Source organism: Ambystoma mexicanum, chromosome 9 (genome assembly GCF_040938575.1).
Source record: "Ambystoma mexicanum isolate Mex_15411 chromosome 9, UKY_AmexF1_1, whole genome shotgun sequence".
Taxonomy (NCBI): domain Eukaryota; kingdom Metazoa; phylum Chordata; class Amphibia; order Caudata; family Ambystomatidae; genus Ambystoma; species Ambystoma mexicanum.
The window spans coordinates 1,116,251,613-1,116,276,927 of record NC_090931.1 but is presented as its reverse complement, the minus strand read 5'-3'; the positions used below and the strand labels follow the sequence as shown (position 1 = coordinate 1,116,276,927).

Sequence of the window (25,315 nt, the reverse complement as noted above, 5' to 3'; positions counted from 1 at the left end):
ATAGTGGCAGTGCCATGCACATGTTCAGCTATTTCTTAGGGTTTCTAAGGGTTAAGTGGCAAAAATGCCTCCGTTTGGGAGATATAGGACGTCATAAGATGCTGCATGTGAAGGATCCCAAAAGGCTTGTCCTTCCCCAGCGAACGGGGCTACATTGGTCCACGTTCCGGGACAACAATACTCAGGACCCTGTCACTAAGGCGAGGCATCCTGCCTGACGGGTCAGTGGGCCACCAAGAAGAAATATCCAGGCGGGCAGGAGAACAGGCCACTCTGCCCTTTTTCCACCCAGGTTCAGATGGTTTACTTTCTGTACCACGCCTCCAGTCTGCACCAGAGAAAACAGGTACAGCCCCCCAAGGTGGGGCAATCATGTTCAGTTGCTGGGGCCTCTTTACAAGAGCTTCTACCTATGAGACGACCAGTTACAAAGCGTAAACACTGTGCATGCGCTCAGCAACCCATGTTAACGCCTGTCTAAAGCGTGCTTGTCGCACATGTTGAGGTTGCGACATGCCAACACACTACTATCATCCCCTTAGTCTGTTACCTCTCAGATGATGTGATCAAGAATCACACTACTGTGTCAATCAGCTCACATAGTTTAAAAAATAATTATTTAATAGTTCAACTCCATTTTTATATAAGCTTTTTTACTGTGAAGGGTCATAGTGCTTCCAATTCCAAACGCGCCAGCTATAAAACCAGAACACACTCCATTACACAAGCCCTGCTGGCCAGTTGTCTTCCTCTCATCCACAACTACACTCACACCACATCCACAGAAAACAAATATTTTGGAAATTCTTCCGAGCTCCACAGTTCACTCCCAGACACCTGTCACTCACGTGAAATGAAACTTGCTAAACAGTTACATCAGCTTTTCTGATCATGTTGAAGGAAGTCACAGCAGGAAATAATGAATAACTCTATGAACTCCTGCGCTGTGCTTTGTACAAGCCGCCTTATTGGTTTACTCCATATTCAAGATGGAGTTTCGCCTTTTTTTTCAAGGACATTGAAGACAGAACTCCCTGTCTAAGCTCTTCACTCACTTCGTGCATAATCAGGACGTGTAGGGCCTAATTCACAGAAGCGTTTTATAATGGCAAAACTCCATTGGAAACCGTTCTGTGAATCAGGGCCTCAGAGTTCTGTTGCAGCTGCTGCAATCCTTACAATCAGGCAAAAGGGCTTCAGCTTTTCTCTCCTCAATGCCAATGCCATCTTGACGCATCGTCATAGCTAGTGACGTCCTTGCTTTGCAATGTGCCCTAGGCCCCACGTTATGCTTAATGTATTTCCTCTACATCGACACACGCTGTCATCACTTTAGAATGTGGGCTCCTTTTCTTGTGGGAGACTACTTCAAACGACATGTCAACCTACCCCCGGCCCTAGCAGCGCCCATTGCTGTGGCAAACACTTACATCACTCCTTTGGGCCTGGTTGATTTTTGATTGTAGGACGATCGGCGCATCATCAATCGAAGTGAACTTGATGGTGTCTGGGTGCTGGCGGTATTTTTTCTGTCGAGGAAACAAAACAACACATGCTTATTGGCTGCCTCTGGATCGTCAGGCACTCTCTGCATTCGACTTGAAGAACCCAACGTCCACTATTCAGTGCCATGGAGGATTGGCCAGTGCTGGAGCTGCCAATTCTACAGCTTCATTCGCAAACATAATGGAATGAAGACCAATACACACGTTCAACATACTGTTCATTGGTTCTGCTAAGAATTAGAAATGACGACAAAAGGAAACATTTGTACATAAACAGTTTCAATCCATTTTATTTTAAAGGAGCTGTACGGGACGTTGAAAGTAGGAGAAACACCAAAGTGTGTCAAAGCTTTCAAAGTAGTGCTGTAACAATTAGGAAGGACCGAATTGTTTTGGCCTCATTCATTATTTTCCAAGACTTTCTAATGGACATTTTCCGGCACTAACCAGGTGCTTGTTTGCATTTCATTCCTACTTTCACTGAGTCTTGCCCCACTGTTTTCTTTTGTGGTTGAGGTGGCCGTGAATAGGCCCTGCCCCATAATTGCGCAAGTGTAACTTCTGAGAGTTACACTTCGGATGCGCACACTACGCTACCAAGGGAGTGTGGTGGGATTATTCCAGGAAACAAGACTGGTTTCGATTACAATTTTACATTTGGGAAAATATAACTGATTGTTTTGAACCCCTCTGAAAAATGTAACTCAATATTTTATGTATGTACTTTTTATGACAACGTACACTAGCACGCAGCTCCAGGAAGCACGCATGCAAGAGAGGGCGCTTTTGGAGATGCTTGTGTGTGACTAATATGCGGCGTTCGTGAAATCATGTAATGCCATAACTTAGGCATGGCCAAAAGCAGAGGAGAGCAGTGAACTGCCCTCCCAATAATGTCCACTGAAACAGCACAGTCACAAACGGCACTGTCTGTCTGTCGGTGGCTCCGCACTAGGTTTAGTTGTTTCATATCTCAATGATGCTCCTTTCCTGGCCTTTGAAGGAGCTCACCGAGCTGTGCAGCCATGCAAGCAGAGCTGCTGAGCTGTGTCCAGATGGGGCAAGTTACCAGAGGGCAGCCCTGCCACTAATCCACCTAGTACCTCGATTTCAGAGAGTTCTTTATGAGTCTCTTCTATGAATGGGTTCAGACGCCTGCAGGTGAAGAGCATTGCAGGAGTTTAAGGGCAAACAACACAGTACGTTACTAATTCTAATACAGTGTTCAAGGTTGCCCTACGGGTATACTATTAAATGATTCCATGAGGTATGATAGTACTTTCTGCTCACATTGTTTAATCTATTCTTTAACTGAATTAATAAAAACAGACGTTTGTGAAAACTCTGTAGCACCCCAGTGCCGAAAAACGTTGTGTAAAATGTAGACTCAAAATAGTGTCATCATCAGAACTTTAAAAAAATGAAATTGTTCACGCACTTGAATTATTTTCAAAATTGTTTGCAAAATAATGTTTTATTGTTTTGGGGGATAAATCGTCAGCATATATTGCATCTCTATTTCATGAGGCTATTTTAACTTTACTTTCTCAAACATTAAGACTTTTGAAAACTAACTGACATTAAAACACTCCAACCTTGTGTTGGCTCCCCAATTTCCACACTGTTTGAAATGTGACTATGGGCAGTTTGGAGTGCCTACATCTCGCACTGGAGAGCATCATTCCAGGTGATGGGGGACAACCCCAAGAAAAGTAAGTTCCTGGTTGGAAAACTGTTAAACCCAGGCTTGCAAAAAGGGACATGACTTGGTGCAATGATCCGCGCCAGTGTGAGACATTCTCCCGATCCCAAGCACTGGATCAAAATCCTGCACCGCCACGAGAGAAGGAGGTCCCACTCCTGAAATGCTTCATCAGCAATTAACAAAAATGCTAAAAGCCCCAATACTCTGATATACAGAATGGCAGCACATTCCACACAAAGTAAAGTCGAGTGCCTCAACCCGCCGAAGCATGTCGACCTTGATAGAAAACCACTAGAAGCGATCATGTCACTGCTGGGGTCATGGGGCACAACAGCAAACAACCCAAACACAACTGAACACAGATAACCAATGGAAGCAGAAGAAGCAGTGAAAGGAGGAAGAAGTTGCGTTTTGGATTCCAGAGGATGTTTTGTTACTGATGAGCTTGAAAAGAATGGTTCTCAAAGGTGTCCATGTTATCAACAATGGCAGGCTACTTTCTCTCTTAACCCTTTCTTACCTCATCGAGGATTGCAGAGGCTTTCTTTGCCTTCTCCGCATCTAAAGACCCGAATGGCACCCAGCCACATCCTTTCACCCAGCTATTAAAATCGGCCTTGTAGTCAATCTGGAAGAGAAAAAAGGGCACATTGGTTAAGGAAAGTAGGAAAGCAGGCCGCAAGGTGATGGATTTTATATTTGCTGTGCCTTGGGAAGGTTGTGTACCTTCTGCTATGAATGCACACTACAACTAGATACTGTTGTTTCCAATGCATTACTGAGCACGGGGCGTGAAGCATTTGATTAAGTCACATTCTGACACACTTTGGCCAGTGGACCACTAGACATACATTACCAAACACTTGCGTACAGGCGCGTTATAAATGACTTATCATATCATATCATATACATTGCTGCTAATATAATGTTCAATACTTGTAGTGGGTTCCGCTTCAAAGATTTTACAAATGGGATACCTTGAACGCGTTATACAACTTGTACTACACTTCGTTTTGAGGGGCAAAATGAAATTGTGGGTGCCTTGCACATGTAATTTGTAAAATAAAAGATGTGCAAGGGACATAAATGGTCTGATATATGAGGTGTATAGCCATTGTGCGGGTGGGGGCTAGGGGAGGGTCCACAAATGTTAAAGAGGCAAGTTGCTCAAAATCCAGCAAAAAATACAGTCTGCCTCCAGAGGCAACGTTTTCTTCTGCCTGGGCCAAAATCGAGAACAGAGCAAAATTACAAAAAGTAATCCCTTTGGCCCACACAAGCAGGGAAATGGCTGATCTTGGACATTTTCCAAACCAGTGCTTGCATTTCTACCCTACATTCAACTGCCGAGTCGTGTAGAAATTCCGCCACAATGAAGGGGAGAATGACATTTACTTCTCCTCTCACATGAAGGGAGCGTTCTCTGCCTCTGCAGCCCCTCAAGTGTGGGGCAGTGCCTCCTATGACACCCCTGCAAGTGTTGGCGAGGTACAGCTTTTGCTGGTCTAATTCTTGTGAGTGTTTAAGACAATGCAATGATTATGTGGCCCCGTGGAAAGTGCCATTTTGCCATCCTCTTATTTATAGTATGTTTAATAATGATAATAATTTAGCATTTATATAGTGCTACGAACCCTCAGGTATCTGAGCGCTGCTTATTATTACCCACAGTGTGTGGTGCTCAGTTATCAACCTCGGAAGGATGAAAGGCTGAGTTTGGCCCTGCCGGGATTCAAACCTGCATCAACAGGCTCTGCACAGATGTCAAAGCGAGCGCTCTACTCGCTGTGCTATCGGACCAGCTTATGAGAGGTTTGATGTTTTAGCACTGAAATGATGCCCCGCTGCCACTCCGCGTGTGATGCGCTAGGCAGGTGCTTGCTGTTGCCTTATTGTAACACCATCCCTTTTACCCTGATTCTGTGGGCACTATAATACGAACATGGTTTATGGCACGAGGCAGTGACTTGGTGTAGTGGCATAGACTATGCCCCATGAAAATGTGCTGCCCTAAGGGTCCTGGCCAGAGGTTTCCTTGGACTGAGGAACGCCTGATGGTGGACACCTTACGTAATGAGCAGGCGTGTCTACCTGGTGGCAACCATATTACAGGCTGGAAGTGTCAGACCTGTGGCAAGCAACTGTGGTTACTGAGGGGCCATGAAGTCCACCCATTTATGGAATGAGGACCTTGAAACAATTATATGGAAAACAAAATATTTTGGTCCTCATAATGCAAAGAAATGACATTTTTAGCAACGAGATTTTCTAGCAAAGGTTTGAATGAAAAACGTATTCACACAAGTCTAGTGAGGTAGGTGTGTGCGGCTAGACACATTTTTGATCGCCCTTTATCATTATTTTTTCAAATTCATATACGGCAATGAAAATACAGGATAGTACAATTGTGTTTGCCAGTTTGCATGAAGCCTGGTTAAAAGATTTTACAGGTAACCGGGGATTAATCTGTGATTTCCAACCATTGCATTCATTTCCACCTGAGATGACCCTGTGTAAATATCATAACTTGAAATTTGGCACACATTTTTGTTATGATTCGGGATTATTAATTTGAAGTGAACATTTACAATTTCCATAGGTAGCCACATGTGCAGGTGTCTCTGGATTGACCTTTCCTGGCACAAAGCAGCAGCACTTGCGATGCCATTACGCAGCACAGTGCCTCGGTTGCTCGCTAGCCAGGGTTTCCTTTGGAGGCGCTCTAGTCATGTAACATTGGGGGTAATCAGTTTCACGTACATATGATTGGAATTGGAATGGGGTAGGAGCAGTCAAATTTACGGTACGACATTCATTCATCGCCAGGGTTTTCTTCGCTGAGTTTTTTGCCACTGTTTTTTGGCCAAACAAACTAATCAGAAAACATGGGGGGGGGGTAAAGGGATATAAGGGCTAGTAGAAGTTGAGAAAGCATTAACAGCTGCTAACATGTTAAGATGAGGAGGGCATGTGTATGAGAAGAGGAGGGGATGAATGGGAGTGTTGTTGCACTCTGTTTCCCTTCTGCGGAGGACATCGAGGTAGCGGGCGCATTTAGCTTTATGGATTCTTTAGGAGGTAGCGGGCGCATTTAGCTTTATGGATTCTTTAGGAGGTAGCGGGCGCATTTAGCTTTATGGATTCTTTAGGAGGTAGCGGGCGCATTTAGCTTTATGGATTCTTTAGGAGGTAGCGGCGCATTTAGCTTTATGGGTTCTTTAGGAGGTAGCGGGCGCATTTAGCTTTATGGGTTCTTTAGGAGGTAGCGGGCGCATTTAGCTTTATGGATTCTTTAGGAGGTAGCGGGCGCATTTAGCTTTATGGATTCTTTAGGAGGTAGCGGGCGCATTTAGCTTTATGGATTCTTTAGGAGGTAGCGGGCGCATTTAGCTTTATGGATTCTTTAGTGGTAGTTAATATTATTGCTGGCGAGCCACCCTTCAGCCACTGCTCTCGCACAGCCAGATCACTGTCACTGTCACTGTCCCTGTAGTGCTCCCGCTCCCAGCATGGATGCCTTTGGGGGTGTCTGTACTGTTTTCATCCTCATCAGCAGGAACATGAAACACACAGTTTAATAGAGTTGAATGGAAGGAAACATGGGAAACCTATGTTTAGAAGTGAAGAGGAACCTGATCAAATGTAGTAATGTGGAACTTGATCATTCTACGTGTGTAGCCATCCGGATCAGAGGTGTTCCCAATGAGAAATGGGATGGGCCCTCAGCCATTACTGTCTTTTGTAGCCACTCCTGTATGAATGCTATGATGACCCAGCCAATAAGATACAGTAGGGGGCAGCTTTTCTTCCTGAAGCATGTCACATGATAACTAGCGTAATGTAAACAAAGGTCAGGACATGGTCTTTTGTAAGTGGAAAGCTGTGAATCGATAACATATTGTTTTTCACACACAAAATCATCGGAGAACACATTCTTTTATGTGATTCTGATATATCGCCCTCATGCCGCTTCTTTGACCTATACGCAACCAGATTTCGTCCCCGAAGCTCCCGCCTTTGACTTGAACTTTCCTTTTATTTTTACAAATGAATGGCACAACATATGAAATGATTTGTGCAATGTTCTGTAGGTTCGCCCAATTAACGACCATCGCCCTGCACTTTATAATTCTGGAGGCACATACTTTTTCGCCAAAGCAATGGTTATGATCGAATCGACCATTAACAGAAGCCCAACAAAATCGAGATTGAAGGTCTGCAAGATGAAGGAAATGCCTAGGTTAGGATTGGGTACTAGTAGGAGTAAACTGAACGCACGTGCCGGTACGGCAGATTGCGTCCCCCTAGGGAAGGTGTGCATTTGCCGGATTTGTATCATTGTCTCCTGTGTATCATATTCACTTTTCTGACAAGTTCAAAAAGTGTCGTTTATGCTAAGAAGAAAGTTGTTGTACCTCCTGTTCGTGTCCTGTATATTAGGCAATGCTTTGGATAATACAGGAACGTGCTATAATTCATAACATGTTAAGTTAAAAGGAATACTTTTTCACCAACTAACTATTGGAGCAAGTAGACAGAACACAGGCAGAGCCTCGCCACTTACATCGCTTTGCTGCACGTAGGATTTCTTGGCGTGGGCAACGCTGACGCTGTCGGGAGGGTAGTTGTACTTGTGGAGCAGGTGCTTGTAATCGATGTTGCTGGCGATATCTTGTGACTTCTTAGCCAATGTGACAAGGACCATGTCCAGTGGTGAGGAGTATTTGGTCTTTGTCTTTTCATAATCTTTCTTATATTCAATCTGTGCAAGGAAACACAAATGGAACAGACAGTGCAGCAATATATGTATTGTCATCGAAAACTGGAAGCAGCTCCCATCATACCCTCGCAAGATGCTCTTTCCTGACTTCCTTTCCGAGCTGACTTGGCTCGGACTTTGCACAGTCTACCCCTTGGTCCTGCCGTCTAATATGAACCATTGCCACCATGTATGTGTAATACATTTATTGTGCTGCCATGTAACAGGTATTATGCAGTGCTTTGCACAAAGTGGCTACATAAAAAAGATCTCAGAATATGAAAAAAAAAACCTCTGGAGGTTTGAAGAACTCACATTTCACTTTCTTTGTCATGTATTTTGCATCTCATATATTTCTGAAATCACCATCTTGCCATGGACAGTATGGCTTCATCCATAGGCCCCAGTAGGTCTAAACAGCAGCAGCAAAACAACTTCACATAATAAAACCACAACAACCACTGCCATTGAAATGGAAGACACTTTTATTAATTTCAAAGAGGGTCACTAAGTCCCAAGTCTGGAATAGTGACCCTTACTTCAGCGCTCGAGTACACGCCGTTCCAAATTCCACTATTAAAATCCTAGTCACAAGTTTGCAATCAACCACCACACGCACAAATCTAAGACAAAACCATAACACAAATACCTATTAAACAGGATCAACCCCCAAAAATTCCAACCCTAAAGCCTGTTTTAATGTTAACCACATTTCTCATAAAAACAGCAGCAAACAACCTCAATTCAAAATGGACAGCATCATTCTCCAGTCCAAGGAAAAAATGCAAACCTCAAGACCACAACAAAATCACACCTGTTAACAGCACACCTGAATGTCTGTATATCAGCAATCCTAGGCAGCAAGGTCAGCTCCAACTCTAAGCCTTATTGAAAATACGTTTCCTTTATTCACAAAGGGCTAAGTTTCACCCTAGTCCTGTGAAGAATGAACAGTTCAGGCCATAGCCGAATCACCAAACATAGGCCAGAAACTGTATAAATAACCCATAATTTGAAAATGCCACATCAAACTGCAGTTCAAAGGCACCACTAAACCCCATGTAAAATCCCAATTCCTAAACCTGAGTGGTAAATGCCACAGTCAAACCCACTGCCATGAAACCTAGCTCCACAGTGCAATATCAAACATCACCCAGGCAGCACACACCCAAACACTAGCCCTATGATTCACCAACAATTTACATTTCCAGATGGTCAGATCACATGCACGCACTTCAACTCTAAAACTGAATCCCAGCGAGGACCACTAAGCCCAACCAAAAGATAGGCCAGCTAACGCCACCCTCAAAGGGCTCTACCAAACCTCCACCACAAAATGAACCACTATACTGCAGCGCCAAGTAGGCACTATTAGAGATAACTACTAAGGAACATGGAGAAATCCCCAAAGAGTTCCACCAAATGTCAGTCCCAAAGTGCAAGCAGCAAGTTCCGATTCAGACAGAACCACGGATGTGCCGCCATAGCCACACGGAAGCCTTGGAAAACCAAACTCAAACCCTAACTGGCAATGCCAGATTCTAGCCATTAAGCACACTTCCATGTGGTTCAAAGGTTCAACATTTCATACAAGGATGAAATGCATCATCCTTAAGGAGTGGATCATTAAGGAGTTTTCCAAAATCAAAGGACAGCAATGTCTCAAGGGAAACTATCAGCGGCCGGCGCAGTAAGGTTCCCCAACAGTCTGAATTGCAAAGCGGCACCAACTCCCAGGTTCATAAGGCCACAGGGAACGCTCTGGGCTATGAAACTGTTTCCCAACAGCTGCACAAAGTGCCCTCAAACTCCTAGTTTCTTGATTGCAATTCACCAGGAAACAACATGATCTTGGAATATAAATGTAATGGCGCAAACATAGATTCAATTGTTCCTAAAGGATCCCAAAACAAAATTGCCTACTAGGCGAACATGCAATGCGAATATCCAAGACCTTCCTGCAAGTTACCCTGCAGAGTCTTCAGTCAGTCCCCAGGCTGTGAGAATTACACCCCAAGCAAACAAAACTTCAAGCAGGGGCCAATCACCTTAACCTCATGGTCTGCAGTAGATCACTACTATTAGGAAAAAGGGGTGCATGCCGGTCAGACAAGGGGCATCCAACAAGCTAAACGGTTCAATATATACACAAATACCTTGTCTATTGGTGCTCAATTACTCACTTGCCCTTTGTTAATGATCTTTTTTCGAAGACATACAGACATCAAATGTTTTCCAAAATGAGACTCTTTTTTTTATCTGAGCAATATTGCGTGCAGCTGTGAGTGATACGGATTCTTTTGATACTGCAAGCGCGACCTAGGGGCCAGAGTGAAGCGAGGATGCGTATGAAGGGCTATGGGGTCCTAGGCTCCCATGGTGGGTGGTCATAATTTCGAAAAAAAAATGTCGACAGACAAAAATGTCGACAAAAAAATGTCGAAAAAAAAATGTCGACTTTCGTTTTTTTTAATTATATATTTATTTTAGGGGTTCGGGAGTTAAAAAAAAGGGAAAAAAAATTTTAAAAAAAGGGGGGGTAGGGGGGGAACCCCCCCATTTAAAAAAAAAATGCATTGAAAAAAAAAGTCGACATTTTTTTTTTCGACATTTTTTTTTCGATATTTTGACTTTCAACATTTTTGTTGTCGAAATTATCACTGTAAACCGGCTCCCATACTGCCCTGCAAATCTGGGCACTGTTGTCATTAGAACCCAGATGAAAGGGCTGGGTGCTGACGTCATTGTGTCAAATTGCTGCGGTAAGAACAAATAAGGGTCAGCATTCTGCTACGGTTGCTGCGCATCTGCTGCTCAGCGGTTAAGAGGGTGCGTGTCCCTCTTTGCTTTTTGCACTCTCTGTGTGACATGAGGTAGGATGGAAGTGCTGTGTGCAAACATGGGGCAGGTGCCGGCAAAGTCTTGGTAATTGAATGCTGAGAAATGGAGCAGATATGGGGCAGGCGTGTGAGTGTGGTATTAGGGCAAAGAGAAAGGTTAAGTGCAGGATGGGGGAGACGGGTGGGGATTGCGCAGATTTGAAGATAGGACTCTATGAACCAACAAGATCCAAGATATCACTAGCTTTTATTGCTAGCAAGCCCTGGATCAGGATTGGTTCACTGGGGTCTGATGTTCCACTCCGGGTGGTAAGTTGAACTAATTGCACACACAATTTTATCTTCTGAAAATATTTAAGTAAAAAGTGGCATCTACATAGTTTCAATGCCAATGTGTGGTATAAAAAATGTTGTATAGTGTAGACTGTTGAATAGGATATACTAAGTGGAACCACTAGTTACAGATGCCCTTTTCAGTTGAGTTGTGAATTTCAGGTAACGCTGTTTTAAACAGTTGAAAGTCCGGGGAGGGTGAAACCCACGACCCATATCATTAATGTGTGGTCGGTGCGTCCTCCTGGTTAAGCCCCCTGTGTGGTAAACGCTGTGCTTGCCTTAGGGGGCTTCTGGACTTGACTTTGTCTCTCTGATGGTACCTCACAGGACCTGAAGGAAGGTTGAGTTTGATGGGTAAAGATCTGGGCTGCATTTATGCTATACTTACATTACTCTGAATGTGGCCCATCTTCACCGAATGCAGCATCTTTGGGTCATCGTGGATGCTAAGGGCTCCCACCATCTTTCCCTTATTCTTTTCATAGTCCAGTTTATAGGCCACCTGCAGGAGAAAGGGACAGGCCCAATGAAGAATCGTGGCACCAAAGCAATCTAGAGCAAAGGAGCTGCGTGCATTGCGCGGGCGTACTCACATCACTTGCTTTCCTCCTGTTGGCTTTCGCGGCAATCAGCGGGATTGCGTCGACTTTTATTTCAAATTTCTTTGCTTTCGACCTCTCCCAGTCATATTTGTACATATTCTATAAAAACAAATTGAATGTTAAAGAAAGCTTGGAAAGAAACCATTCAAGGGTCATGAGCATTGTTAGATTTGAATGATTCTCACAAGCAAAAGCTCTGGTAGGCGCATGCATGTCTGCAAATGAACATAAATGGCACTGGATTAAGTATTGGATTTCTTCTTCACTTTTCTTGACTGGCTGACACTGTAAGCCTCATTACGAGTTTAGTGGAAGCTCGGCGGTAATACCACCGATATATCACCAAATGGTATTACCGTTACCACCACTTGGTCCGGCGATATTCCCAGCAGCGGTATTACCAGTGCTAACTCCACTACTACTGCTTTACCACCATTTTTTACCACACCGCCGAACACGTAGTGAGGCCCTGTGATTGCCCTTTGGATTGCGATGCGGAGCGAGGACATTGAAAACGATGGAATCGACATGTTGCACATCATCTATCTGTTTCAGTGGGAATCCTGTTTCTAAATGTTCTCCTCTTTCTAATCATAAACCGCCCTCCAATCCCGAGCCAAGCGATTGCGCTGCGATGAGCTATAGCTAAGTACAGTACATCCGTTCTAGTGTGGGATGCCTCTTTGGTACTATTGGTGTGCCGTGATACAATTTCACGCAACGATTTTCCTCTGTATTCATCTCATTCTCTGTACCTATCCCAACCTGCATGCTGCTACAACCTCCAACCAAGCCGCTCTTTCCTGCCTTCACCCCAGGGGCAGATTCTTGTGCGGGTGGATGTTGCACACCAGCCGGTCATCTGGAGGGGAATCTTGTAAGGCCTATGTTCCCCTTCTCCTTTTTGGTTCATATGTTTATATCCTAAGCTTATTCTCAGTGGTTGGGGATCGATGAAGTGTATGAAATATAAGGACCAGACCTATAGTTACATCTAAATTAAGTGTCAAATAGCATTACAGCCACAGTCAGCAGGCGACCCCCTTCCAAGTGCCCCCTTCCACCTCTCTGCCCATATCTTGGGTACCGTAGAGCAATCGCATCTCGGCTAGGGCGATCCACACACCAAATAAAACACACTTCTATGTGTAGCACTTTGTCCCAGTTACAACTTGGGGTATATCAGGCCAGGTTTCACTTTTTGGACCCTTTTCCCCTCAAAGTGGGACACTTTCAAAAGGTTTGACACTGCTTCCAGGAAAGAATGCTGGGTGAGTCAACGTGTGGGAGAAGCGTGCAGGTGGCCGCAGGTGCAGCGCCCGCACCCATTACACCTGCACATGGAACCCTTGGTGAGTCAGGCCTTCAATGTGTGCACGGCCAGGGAACCCCAGAAGCACAGACAGAGCCAACAATATTGTCACTCACATCACTGAGGTTGTATGCATTCAGTCTGGACTGCTGGAAGAAGGGCATGTCGGCTGGTATGGAACACTTGAACTTTTTGGCCTCGTAATCTGCTTTATAGTTTAACTGCAAAAAATATGAAAGTATTTGATTAGCAAGAGATAACTCGATCAACGGTACAACAAAGATTACAATGTGAGATGCTCAAAACACATGATGCAAGGATCACAACTCTGAGAAGGAGTGATTCATCAAAAGGCAATGAGTGAAAATGTTGAATGGAGCACATAGACTGCACATGATCTTCAATTGACAATAATGGAAAGAAGGGAACAGAAGCAGGAAAGAAGTAGCTTCTGCAACTCTGCGCATTATATATTTGTTCAATTTGGATTAAATCAAAACAAGCAGTTCTGTCAGCAGGATTCGGAATATGTTTTGGAAAGTAGTTATGTTTTTAAAATGGGATTATAGTTTTAAGCTCCGAGGGTGGGGGAATTTTGGAGCAGGTGGCAGGGTTCCCATTGCTTTTTATATAGGTACTCTGGATACATTGACTTCCTTGTCACATTCAACATGCTCCATTCAAGGCTGTCACTGTTCTACATACTCCAATCACCATTTCCACCGAACTGTCAACAATATCGATGTGTGTGTGTAGGAGAAATATTCCGCTGCTTATTGCTTCGTGCCATGGAGTACAGCATAGAGGATTCGCTCTGGTGATCTATTCCACCAGGGACAATAACTAGAACAGGTGAGGGCTAGTTGCTGCGCCTAGCGGTTTATTTTGCAAACGGTCTCCTTATTTGTTGAAATAAAAAGATCAGTGATACTTTTTAGTTGATTGGTTGCTGTTTCTATTAAAGTTTTGGAATTCATGAACATCTCATTTGTTACCAATCCAGAGTATTCTTGTTAAATGATGATTTCCTCAACACGTGTTTCACCACATACATGCTGTGGATCATCAGGGGGTGTAACTGACATCACTTCGTGTGGTTGTAGATCAACAGTGTTTTGCTCTGATATCTCCCAAAGGTGTTTTGTATTTCCTCCAGTGGCAAGTGTAAACATGTTATGTAAAAAAAATGGATGTAATAGTCCAGAGCAAAAAAAGAAACTCCAGAACGCCTTTACACATGGATTTGGCGATGTAAGATGGCCTTCTGAGGGACATCTGGTAGACAATGCGACTGAAGTCTAAGAGTTCTATAATGTCACTCAGAATCAAGTGGTGGAATGTATCCCACAGTTGAAAGCTACCCGTGTATAATGTTATATTGTGTATAGCCCACACTACATGCTTTTCCACCCCCTGCACTGAGCGCCTGGAGACCATGGGAATGGCAGCGATGCGCGGTATAAATCAAGTTAACGTAACATAACATTGTTACCATGGAACAGAACTGCAGGTGTCTAGAAGGAAAGAAAATACCAAAAATACCACGTTCTCACTCTCCTCACCCCACAGCAATGCAAAGAGGAGAATACAAAGAGCGGGAAGAGATAATGCTATATCACCCGGCAATGATGTCACAGTAGTTGATTAGGAATGGCATGCTATGGACATGGGTTCTATGAGGCACGCTCATTGTTCATGAAGCAAGGATGACTTGAGCGGTGCGCTGCTACTCACGTCACTCAGCTGCCTGCTGTTCAACTCTGCTTGTACTTGTACCGGAGAGTCGGTTACTTGAGTAAATTTCACTTTATCGGGGTGTTTCCTGTAGGTAAACTGAAGGACACAAAGAAGATCAATGACTGGTAGACATAAAACACACTCTATTCAGTAACATGCACTTTGCCTTCAAGGCCAGATCGGTGCCGTTCCTCTGATTAGTTGTCTTGTGGATGGTGCAATGCAGCGTGTGCCCCTCCTACCATTGTCACACTTTTGTTTCTTGGGCAGATTTAGGCTATACCACTTCCTCTGTCTACGCATGCTCTGTGGAATTCTACACCACAGCTTTTGTGATGTGTCCTTAACAGACACATGCTGCTGAGGGACTGCATCCTCTTTTAATAGCCTAGCCTTCTCTGAACAGTAAACTATTATTTGGCATTAAACCCAACCGAGCAAAACGACAAATGCAACCCTTTATTTATTTATTTATTTATTTTAACACGCGCTTAATACCTGGGTACAGTTTCTAAGCGCAGATTCCGGTTTCAAGCCTCTGTTGCTCTGCGGGGTCTTGCTTCCAAGACCAGCACGTTGCCCCTGTGCTATCCTCTGTTCACACATTTTCGCAAAAATTCCCAAACTTAAATTTTCCATGCGTATCCAGCTGCTCTAATTAAGAGCATTGCTCTATCAAAGGGTGGCCCTCAGAGAACAAAGAGGTCATCACATCTGACAGTCATGAGCCCTTAGTAATAAAGCAAATGTGTCTCGGAGAAAGCCTCCCACACACCCAGCTCTCGTTTTCTGGTTTGGTCAAGTTGTTGTAGTTTTTCTATTCTCCTTCCTCTGCAGCCAGCTTTTCTTTTTCTTTCTTTCTTTCTTTCTTTCTTTCTTTCTTTCTTTCTTTCTTTCTTTCTTTCTTTCTTTCTTTCTTTCTTTCTTTCTTTCTTTTTCTTTCTTTCTTTCTTTCTTTCCTTCTTTCTTTCTTTCTTTCTTTCTTTCTTTCTTTCTTTCTTTCTTTCTTTCTCGTTCTCTCTTTCCCCACCCCCATCGTCTTATTGCCTTATTGCCTCCTCTCGGAGATGGCGTCCCCCACACACAACTCTCCCCTGGTGCTTCTCTCTCCCTCTCTCTTTCAGTTAAAGTAGAGCGACAAAAGAGTGCAATTTGTTTCACAGCCGTACGTCAGGATGCCCAATGTACACTTCAATCTCTTCAAGGCCTCAAGACGGCATTAAAGTGGAATTAAGAAAACCCCATTAAATCAATGATCAATAGCAACAGAAAATAATCTAAAATGATGTGGGCCTGTTACTAACTCTAATCGTACCCATTTCCCCCCATTTTATCTCTGTGAAGAACCTTTTTTCACTTGAGGCAATCAGACCTGAGGATGGACTTCTTCTGATTGGTTCCCTCTGAACAGTGTTTGCTTCTGGAGCATTTTCATCCACTTTCTGAGAATAGTGTCCTTGCCTTGCTGGGTCGCCTTAACCCTGGAGCATGGTTCAACCCCTACTCTGTCACCATTCTGAAGTCTCTCTGTGGTCATCCCTTTATTGACCCTTATAATTAAAGCCTCTTTGCCCTCTGGGCTTGTCCGCCGACAATGACATCAGCCTCCCTTGCTCTCCTTTGGAGAAAGCTATCATTTGACGCTAAGAGTCACACTTTTGGGGCATCATATCGTGTTATGCTGCTAGAGTTTGCACTGACACCAGTTCTTAGGAGTGTTTCAGAAATCTCAGGCTCCCTTAATATCTTCCGTGCGTGGAAGGGCACAGAGCATGAGCTGGTCTTGGTTCCTGGCACCCACCCGCCTCCCTGACACTACTTGACCTATCTATCATGACATATGATCTTGTTTCAGCACAGGGTAGGGACAAGAATTACCGGGATGCTCTGGCTTGGACCCACACAATGTTCTTGTTCCCTTTTAACTCTGAGGTTCATCCGCTGACCTGCGCTGAGCCCCAAGCCTCTCCACTTTTACCAACACTCAATAACCTCCACATTTGGCCTCTGAATCACCTCATGCTCTCCTAAGACTTTTCCTTTAAGCCTTTGAAGATGATACTCAGAGCCTACTCTACATGGACAAGGATTTGGATGGCACCATCTCCCACTGAAGGAGTGCTTGTCGTTCATGTAGCACTGGGTGGGCATTCATTGCATGAAACTCAATTCCACCATAACCTTATGCTTAGGCTCAGCAGGTAATGCACAATGCAGCAGTATGGCTAGTCTGAAGTCTCCATGGTGTATTTCAAAAACAAAGGGGATTGCCTGGTAAGATCCAGGGTCCTTCAGGCTAAATACTTATCAAACAACAAAGGTGGACCCTTGGATAGAGGATGACAACATATTAATTTATCTTTTTTTTACAAATATCGACAAATGATTAATTTAATATCTTTTTAATCTTTTTTTTAATAAGTTTCACCACTTTAGTGTAAAATATTTTAAACCATAAAACAAACTCATTTTTTATTCTCACTTAGGATCCATACACATTCGCCCCTACATTGCATTCATTCACACTCTTCTTTCTCATACAATCAATCACAATACAAAAAACCCCAAATATTATATTTTTAATATTTTAGGCCCCAATCCACAATTTTAAACATGAACAACAATAGATTCTCTCAGTTCAGTCTTAAATTCAAATGAATGCCTGTCCTTAATCACACGTAATTGCCAGTGCTTACTTCCGTCCACTGTTTCCATCCACTGATAGTTTCTAGAGAAGGATTAATCCACTACTCTCGTTTCCCACAACGCCATTGCAAGATGGAGGAAATGTGGTCCACCCTACAATATGCAACGGGACACAATTTGCTCTCCCGTTTATGTCCTGAAGATGGTTGACGTACACAGTGGACTGATTTGAGTCCTAAAATACAACCGAAACATGTGTCGACCTACTGCGTGATTAAGGACAGGCAGTCATTTGAATTTAAGAGTGAGCTGAGAGAATCTATTTTTGTTCATGTTTAAAATTGTGAATTGGGACCTAAAATATTAGGTTTTTTTGTATTGTTGTGATTGTGTGAGAAAGAAAAGTGTGAATGAATGGAATGTAGGGGCGAATGTGTATGGATCCTAAGTGAGAATAAAAAATGTGTTTGTTTTATGGTTTAAAATATTTTACACTAAAGTGGTGAAACTTATTTAAAAAAGATTGAAAAGACATGAAATGAATCATTTGTCGATATTTGTAAAAAAAAAAGATAAATGAATATGCTGTCATCCTCTATCTAAGGGTCCACCATTGTTGTCTCCATGGTGTAGACCAGGTTTCTCCAACACGTCACTGAACCCATTGACCCAGTGTTTGAAAGAAGACATGCACTTGCATGTCCTTTGTATGAATCACAAGGTACATGACTTTAAGAGCCTATTTCTTTATTCAAGATAAAATGACTAGCTATGTCCCAGTTCGTTCACTCTTCACGGCACGCCCTTCTCATGATACTCATGTCCAGGTAGCAGCATATCGGTTAATAGGTTCTATGTGGTTTCAATGACCACACTTATATCGACCATGTTTTTAATGGGGTCCCCGTACCTTCTTGCCCCTTCCCTGCGCCCTGCCCTACACCCTCCCCACCCTGTAGCCTCATCAAAAATACATATAAAAATATATGAATGTGGGTCGTACACCCTACAAGAGTCACCGAATCGATGTCAACCTAGCTGCGGTCGCTGAAACCAGTTGATATGCCATTTCTGTCCTGGTTCCTCCCATATAGAATGCCATTTATGCCATTCCACAGTTCCTCCGTTACTAGGGGAATTATTGACAAGTGTCCTGGGCCTTGAAGACTTTACTTTTTTTGACTGATCTCTCTGCTTGCCTGCTTTCGCCTCTTACTCGAGTGGTGCTCTCTGAGTATGGATGCTGTAGAGGCAAAGGCTTGTCTTTGAATGTAGTCATTCATCCATCAATGCACCCATCCATTGATCCATCCCTTCTATCTCAAGGAGACATACTTGCAAAACAGCTGAAATATACATGTGCCTCGATCATTCCTCTGCATGTACCGCTTTCCAAATATCCAGGACTTGCCCACGCCAAGTCACCAAACAGCATACACAACTATGATCCACAGGATTACAGGATCAGCCACCACTTACATCTTTCACTTGATTTAATTTCTTGGTCGCTTCATATTCTTGGGTAATTGTTTGAGGGAAGTAGCAGCTGCCTTTATCATCTTCAAAATCTGCTTTATAATTTTTCTAAAACATAAAACACAACAGATGTCTTTTAGCATCACGCCTTTGAGTCATTGAGTGACGGCATGAAGGAGCACTGAATACTTACATCACTCCTCAAAGACGCCACCTTCATGCAGTGCAACATATATGGGTCCTCATGGCTTCCTATATAATGCCCCAAAATCTTCGTTTGGTAGGCATCTTTATATTGAACCTGAAAGGCAAAGAAGAGTGTTAATACTTACTTCCGGGTTAAGCGAGTCGACACTGAGTGGACAAGTTCCAGGGCCAAGCTTTACTCACATCGCTAAACTGCTTCAAAACGTTATCAATCTGAAACTTTGGCGTATCGCAGTAATTGATGCTGGACCCCTTGGACTGTTCGTAGCTCTTCTTGTACAGCACCTGCACATGAGACGACATGTTACTGAACAGGATCAGGCAGGTGCTTCGCACCTTCAGTTTGAATGGCGCACAAGCTAACATACACGAAACTTTAATGAATTTCTTCAAATATGTGTCACGACTCCCATCAGGTGACAGCCGTTGCACAATCGAACCCATGCGCATGGAACTTCCACCCTCCAGATCTTGGGAATGCCCACCATAGAGCTTGATCCCAATGTCCCTCTGAAAGATCCCTAACTAGGAAAGGGTGAGCAACATGGAGTATTGTAATAGAAGGCAGGCAGATTCAGCCCCGGACCTCAAACATACCTGATCAAATCAAGCCGATCTATATTTATGCACTGGGTTTCACAGAGTGCAAACCTAGCTAGTGCGAGGCCATAGGGCAAAGTATTACGATACAATACTATGGGTAGAATAAGGATAGAAATGTAAGGGTACATTAGGAAAGATATGAGTGTGTGGATACATAGGGTTAAAGGCAGGTTACAGGTGGCAAGGCAGAGCTAGTCTGTGTCAGGAGTTTTTAGTCAGATTATTAGGGTATCAGGTAATATTATCCATACCACAAATATTGCTGTATATATGGTCGTCGGGAACGGCCATAGATGATATTTTTAGTGGGGATAATATTAGGGTTTTTTGGGAGCAGGAGTTGCGGGGGTGTCACCCGCTCCTTTTAAAATAATACAGGGGTTGCGGGGGTGTCCCCCGCAGGTTCCATACCTTAACATCGCTGCAAAAATATGGTGATATTTTTGCATGGCGATATTTTTGCAGGGATATTAACACATGGAACCATTATTAGTCAGTGAGAAGTTCTTTGAAAAGATGTGCCTACAGTGTTTTTCTGAATTGCAGGAAAAAGGGAACCAGTCTGATGGCAGTCAAAAGGTTGCTCCATATACACAGTGCAGAGTTGGGAAAGGTCTGCTTCCTGGTCTTTTCCTTCTTGCATGCTTGATTTGCAATCTGGCAATGCCCAGGTTTCTGGTGTTGTATCCAGAGATGGTAAGTAGGTCAGTGAGGCATGCTGGGGCATTGGTGGTTGGTGCAATGTAGGTGATGCAAGATGTAGTGAAGATGATGCGGGTCGGGAGGGGGAGGGGCAGCCAATGTAGTCCCCTCATGGTTAGGTGATACGGATGAAATGTATCGGCCATTACATGAGCTGGGTAGCTGCATTAAGGATGCTCTTTGAGGGGAGGGCAGAGTGTTGTCAGTGACATTGGCTGGGGGGTTGCTGCCACCATCCAGGTGAGAGAAGACTAGACCTTGGCTGACAGTCCTGAAGTTCATTTCAGGAACATAAGGCTTGATTATCCAGCAGGAGGAAAGTTGGTACCATGTGCATTGACTCTTCATTCTGCGAGTCTTGAAGGAGATGGTGCAGTCAATGCGGAATCCTAGTGACTTGGTAGGATTGGTGAGCCTGGGAGTGATGCCATGGAGATTCATGCCATAAAGCCAGTTCTGGATCTGTGCTTGTGTTCTGTGTTTGCATTCTGCATTTGTTGGATTGAGTTTCAGGCACGGCTTCTGCTCGGGTGAGGTCTATGCAGTGCCCGAGTCTGTGTGTGTCAGTGGCTGAGGTGATCCTCCACTCCCATTGGGTGTCCTCACCATATACATGGATCAGATGAAGAGGACTTCTGCCAGTAGCACCGTGCACAGAAGGAAAATGATGCGTGAGACGCTGGACCCTTGCGGAACGCCACAGGTCGCAGATCAGGGTTGTTATCTGCTGGTTCCCACCCAGACAACCTGAGTGTGGTTGAGTAAGTGTGATGTGAAGCATGTCTTGGTAGTATGGTGTGACATTATCCTACTATTGCAGCACATGATTCTGCCTCTCTTAATAGCCTTTAAGCTCTACGGGCAAATGTAGACTTTCCATTGTGCCTCGTGGCTGTGGGTACGGAGGGTGGCAAATATGTGCGGAGGGAGGCAAGGGAGGTGTAAGAGTGGAAAGCGAAAGGCGCGTGGAATAAAGGCGCAGATGTGGGGGCGGGAGAAGTTAGAGTAAGTGAAAATGATGTTCCTTAACCCCAAAAGGGGAGGTTTTGAGAGAGTTAGATAAATACATGTTTAGAGAGAGCCTCTCCTATCTGGGCCACTGCGCTGTCCTCCCCTCGGTTACTATAACCTTTATATGAGCCACTTTTCTTGGCCCTGTGAAGTATTGTGTTGGTCTTTATACTCCAAGTCTATGTGTTCGCTCTAGGGCAGAGCGTGCTTTGAATCTGTGGCCACCACATCCCTCCACGGTGGAAATGCCTGACCCTACATCTCATCGCCATGGAAATACACGCTATGGTATTTTAGATTTTTGGAAGCAAACCTTTTTCACTTTTGTTAAATGTGGCGTTACCCAGGTAACATGCACAATGTGAGTACAGCAAGCTACACAGACACTTGTATAGGAAAAGCTTAAACCTTCTGTTAACACAAAAGAGAACCAGCCATGATTAGAGTGCAGCGGCTTGTGTGGGTGTCTATGGGTGCCCATCATGTGTAAAGGCATGCTGAACTGCCCTCACACCGGGGTACTCCCTAGCAGGGTCCTGGGAAGCGTCCCAGGGGCATGTATGATTTTGCTGCAATAGTTCTCTGATGAAGGAATATTATATGTATAGCCTTCTAAGGGATTTAGGTGCTCGTTTTGCAGACGTCAGCTCCTTGCACCATATTCCGTGACGGCGCCCCTGAATTAAATAGAATGTCCCCCTAGCAGTGCTACTGTATTCACCACACACTGATTCTTTCACACTCACAAATAACACACATGACATTCCAAAACTCAGTGATGCCAACCAATAAAGGTATCCATCTCACTTTGAAAGAGTGAGTGCCACATGTTTGACAGTACACAGTGGGCCCATGTCCCCCTCAAGCAAAGGCACTGATTTGTGAGGCCACTAAATGACAAAAACACCTGCTTCCCACTGCCTCCACACACTGCACAGGGGGCAAGCTGGAGCAAGTCAACATGGAGCTTCCTTGAGTTGTGGAATTTGCCGGGGTAAATTGGCAGGTATCACGAATAAACGAATGGCAAAACAACGAGGATGAAAACACCGATTTCTAAAATCGAATTTTGTAATATTTGTGCACACATTTTTGAAATAAATAGATGGGGGGTTGGGTTAGGGTATTAACAAAGGGTGGCTGTTTTGGGGGCAGGGGGCTGCAGGGGATCTCCCCCCACATTAAAAAAGGAAAAAAGTGCAAAGAAATGAAAGAAAACACGTTGGAAAGCATACTCTGTCATCACGGTGGCATTACCAGGCCTGTTGACTGGATGTAGGATTGCGATTTGCCCTCGGATTCAAGCATAAACCTTCCCCCATTAATCAATAGGCTCCACAGATATCCAGCAATGTGGTAAATTTCCAGACAAGTTATCAAAGTAGATTCATATTACTTTTGTCCCTGTGTCCATTAATGGCGGGCAGCAGAGCCGAGCGTGGCGCAAACCCATCTCCCCCTGCAAAGTGCAATACTTACATCGCTCTGCGCCTGTCCAGCAGATTTCAGTTGCCTCAACAGGGGGTTCTCTGTTGCGGGGAGGACATGATATCCAGTCGGACCCTTGGATTTTTCATAATCAGCTTTATATTTTATCTGCAGGATATAAAGGGTAGATTGTTCTTAATGTCAGGGACTGGAAAATAAAAATAAGTCATTGCACAACTTAATTTGGTTCTACAGGATACATTCCACTCCCCATGTATGATCCTGCAATGTCATGTTTGCTTAGCGTCACCTGCCGCAAGGACTTTTGATACTGTTTTATGCAAATCCAAATTGGAACCATATCTAAAAAAGATCCCTCCTCCTATACTGGGATATCTGTAACCCAGGTGTACTTGCACAGTGATTCCATACACAGAATCCTCTTCCAGACAACCCATGGCCCTTTAGGAAAGTGCTCAAGACATCCTTGTCCCAGTAGGCCTGCCCTGAGGGGCGGGAAGCCTCAATCCTTAGTCCAAGGGTCATCAGGCGACTGGATGAGACCACCATCAAACAAAAAACATGCCAAATGAAGGCTCTGCCTAACAGTGACAACCCCCCTGCATATGTGGCTGCACTGTGCCAAAAACGCACTCATTGTTTCAATGGAATCAAATTCAAAACCTTATCCTTAACTCACAAATGCCTCTCGAATAGCGCCACAATCTACCTAGCTAGACAAATAGCCAAAGCCCTATCCATCAGACCTACCCGTTCAGCCTACTCCTGCCACCTTGCCATCCCAAGGTTTAGACGGCAAAAAGCCGGAGGCTGCAGCTTCCCTGTGATTGCAGCCAAACAATGGAACTCCATGCCCTGGCCTCTACGTCAGACCACTCCCTTTGGTCCTTCAGCAAACGTCTCAAAGCCTGTCTCTTCTCCCAAGACACCTAAATGCACTTCTACTATATACCTACCCGCACTGAGCCCCACCCTCCTACCTCTACCTTCCTCTAACAACATCATCCTATCCTGCCTACACCTCACTAAGAACCTTTCCATTCACAAGATAACTGAAAGCAATGTATCAACCTAATCGAAGATGTTGTCTCTGTAAACATGATAACCCAATGCCTTATATAACGACCCCAGCCTAATGTATGATGTAATTAACGTACCTAACGTCTGTAACCTATGCAAGCGTCGTCTGTAACTTAAGATCTATGCAAGCAACTAATGTAACCATCCTTCTTAAGCAAAGAGCGCCTAGATGCCTCTGGCTAGGTGCACTATACAAATGACAAAATAAAATCAAAAATAAATTACAATTTTTGGATCTAGGTTTCCTTGGTTTTCCTATATATACATGTTACTCGTGTTAAGTTTTGTTTTTCATTTTTATACATATCCTATTTAAGCTTTTAGTGCGTGTCCAGTGATGGGATCTACATTTAGGTGGAATCTACATGGCTTGGCTTCTAATTTCACCTGGTTTCATCTACCCCTTTTGCTTATGGAAATGTTGAATACAATATATGTTAAAAATGAGCACGTCACCCATTAAAGACCATAATTAAAACGGAGAGTGAACTTGTTGGGACAAATGGCTTATAGCAACCAATGTAGCAAACAATTGCCTTCAGGGATCTCCAGAACTTCAGGTGCTGCAAAATTCAATGCAATTGACACTTCCAGCACCTTTCACTTGTAGGCTGTTTTTAGGAATCTGTGCTTGTCCTGTTAGCTGAAACCACAGCTCTAATGCATCATGTGTGGGGCGAAAACACCCTACAAAGCATATTTGTGTGTTATATATTAGTAGATGCCTTCTTTCGATTTCCTGGAGTGGAAATAAACTAGACCTCGTGGCCCGCAGCGGTCAGTTGGGAGTGTCTGGAAGAATTGCTTTATAACGAAAGGTGTAAGGTAGCAGAAACACTTTTTCACTTGAGAATAATCTTATAATCAGCTAGTTATGACATCAGAAGAAGCTGAAAGCAATATATTCGGAAAGCTCTGGCGTCGTCACTCTGTGCATGAGACAGTGTGCACTGCTCTCCGCAGGCACAGGTAACCTTACCATACTAGGCCTGTCCCTGCACCACACACGAGTGCCATCCTTGCTCCCTGCCTGAGGCCCATCACTTCTCAAGGGCCATCCTGTGCTAAAGCCCAGATCCGCCCCAAGGCCCACTCCCACCCCGAGTAACGCCCCTTGCTTGAGATTGAATTCCAACATGGGGCATATCCCAGTTCTGAGGCCCATCCTTGTCCAGAGGCTCTTCACTGCCCTGACATCTAACCTTGGCCTGAGCCTCATCCCTGCTTGCAAGCAAATCCCTGTCCTGAGGACCACACCTGGTTTGAGGCCCATCCCCGTCCCGAGGCTCAATCCCTGCTAAAAGGCCCATCCCTACTCTGAGGCCCATCCTTGCTACTAAGCCCG

At 44.2% G+C, this 25,315-nt stretch overlaps 1 protein-coding gene across 30 annotated transcripts in view; it reads right to left on the bottom strand.

Annotated features, from left to right (window-relative positions):
* The window catches only part of NEB (nebulin), a 359,744-nt gene that overhangs the window by 274,888 nt on the left and 59,541 nt on the right, over positions 1 to 25,315 (bottom strand). For all 30 annotated transcript variants that reach the window (XM_069616457.1, XM_069616464.1, XM_069616462.1 and 27 more), the window contains 11 exons: positions 22,921 to 23,037; positions 19,309 to 19,410; positions 19,112 to 19,219; positions 18,922 to 19,026; positions 14,794 to 14,892; positions 13,176 to 13,280; positions 11,739 to 11,846; positions 11,534 to 11,647; positions 7,775 to 7,972; positions 3,731 to 3,838; positions 1,431 to 1,529 (listed from right to left, as the gene is read on the bottom strand). In XM_069616457.1, the coding sequence (XP_069472558.1) occupies positions 1,431 to 1,529; positions 3,731 to 3,838; positions 7,775 to 7,972; positions 11,534 to 11,647; positions 11,739 to 11,846; positions 13,176 to 13,280; positions 14,794 to 14,892; positions 18,922 to 19,026; positions 19,112 to 19,219; positions 19,309 to 19,410; positions 22,921 to 23,037 (1,263 nt within the window). The remainder of the gene's footprint in view (positions 1 to 1,430; positions 1,530 to 3,730; positions 3,839 to 7,774; positions 7,973 to 11,533; positions 11,648 to 11,738; positions 11,847 to 13,175; positions 13,281 to 14,793; positions 14,893 to 18,921; positions 19,027 to 19,111; positions 19,220 to 19,308; positions 19,411 to 22,920; positions 23,038 to 25,315) is intronic.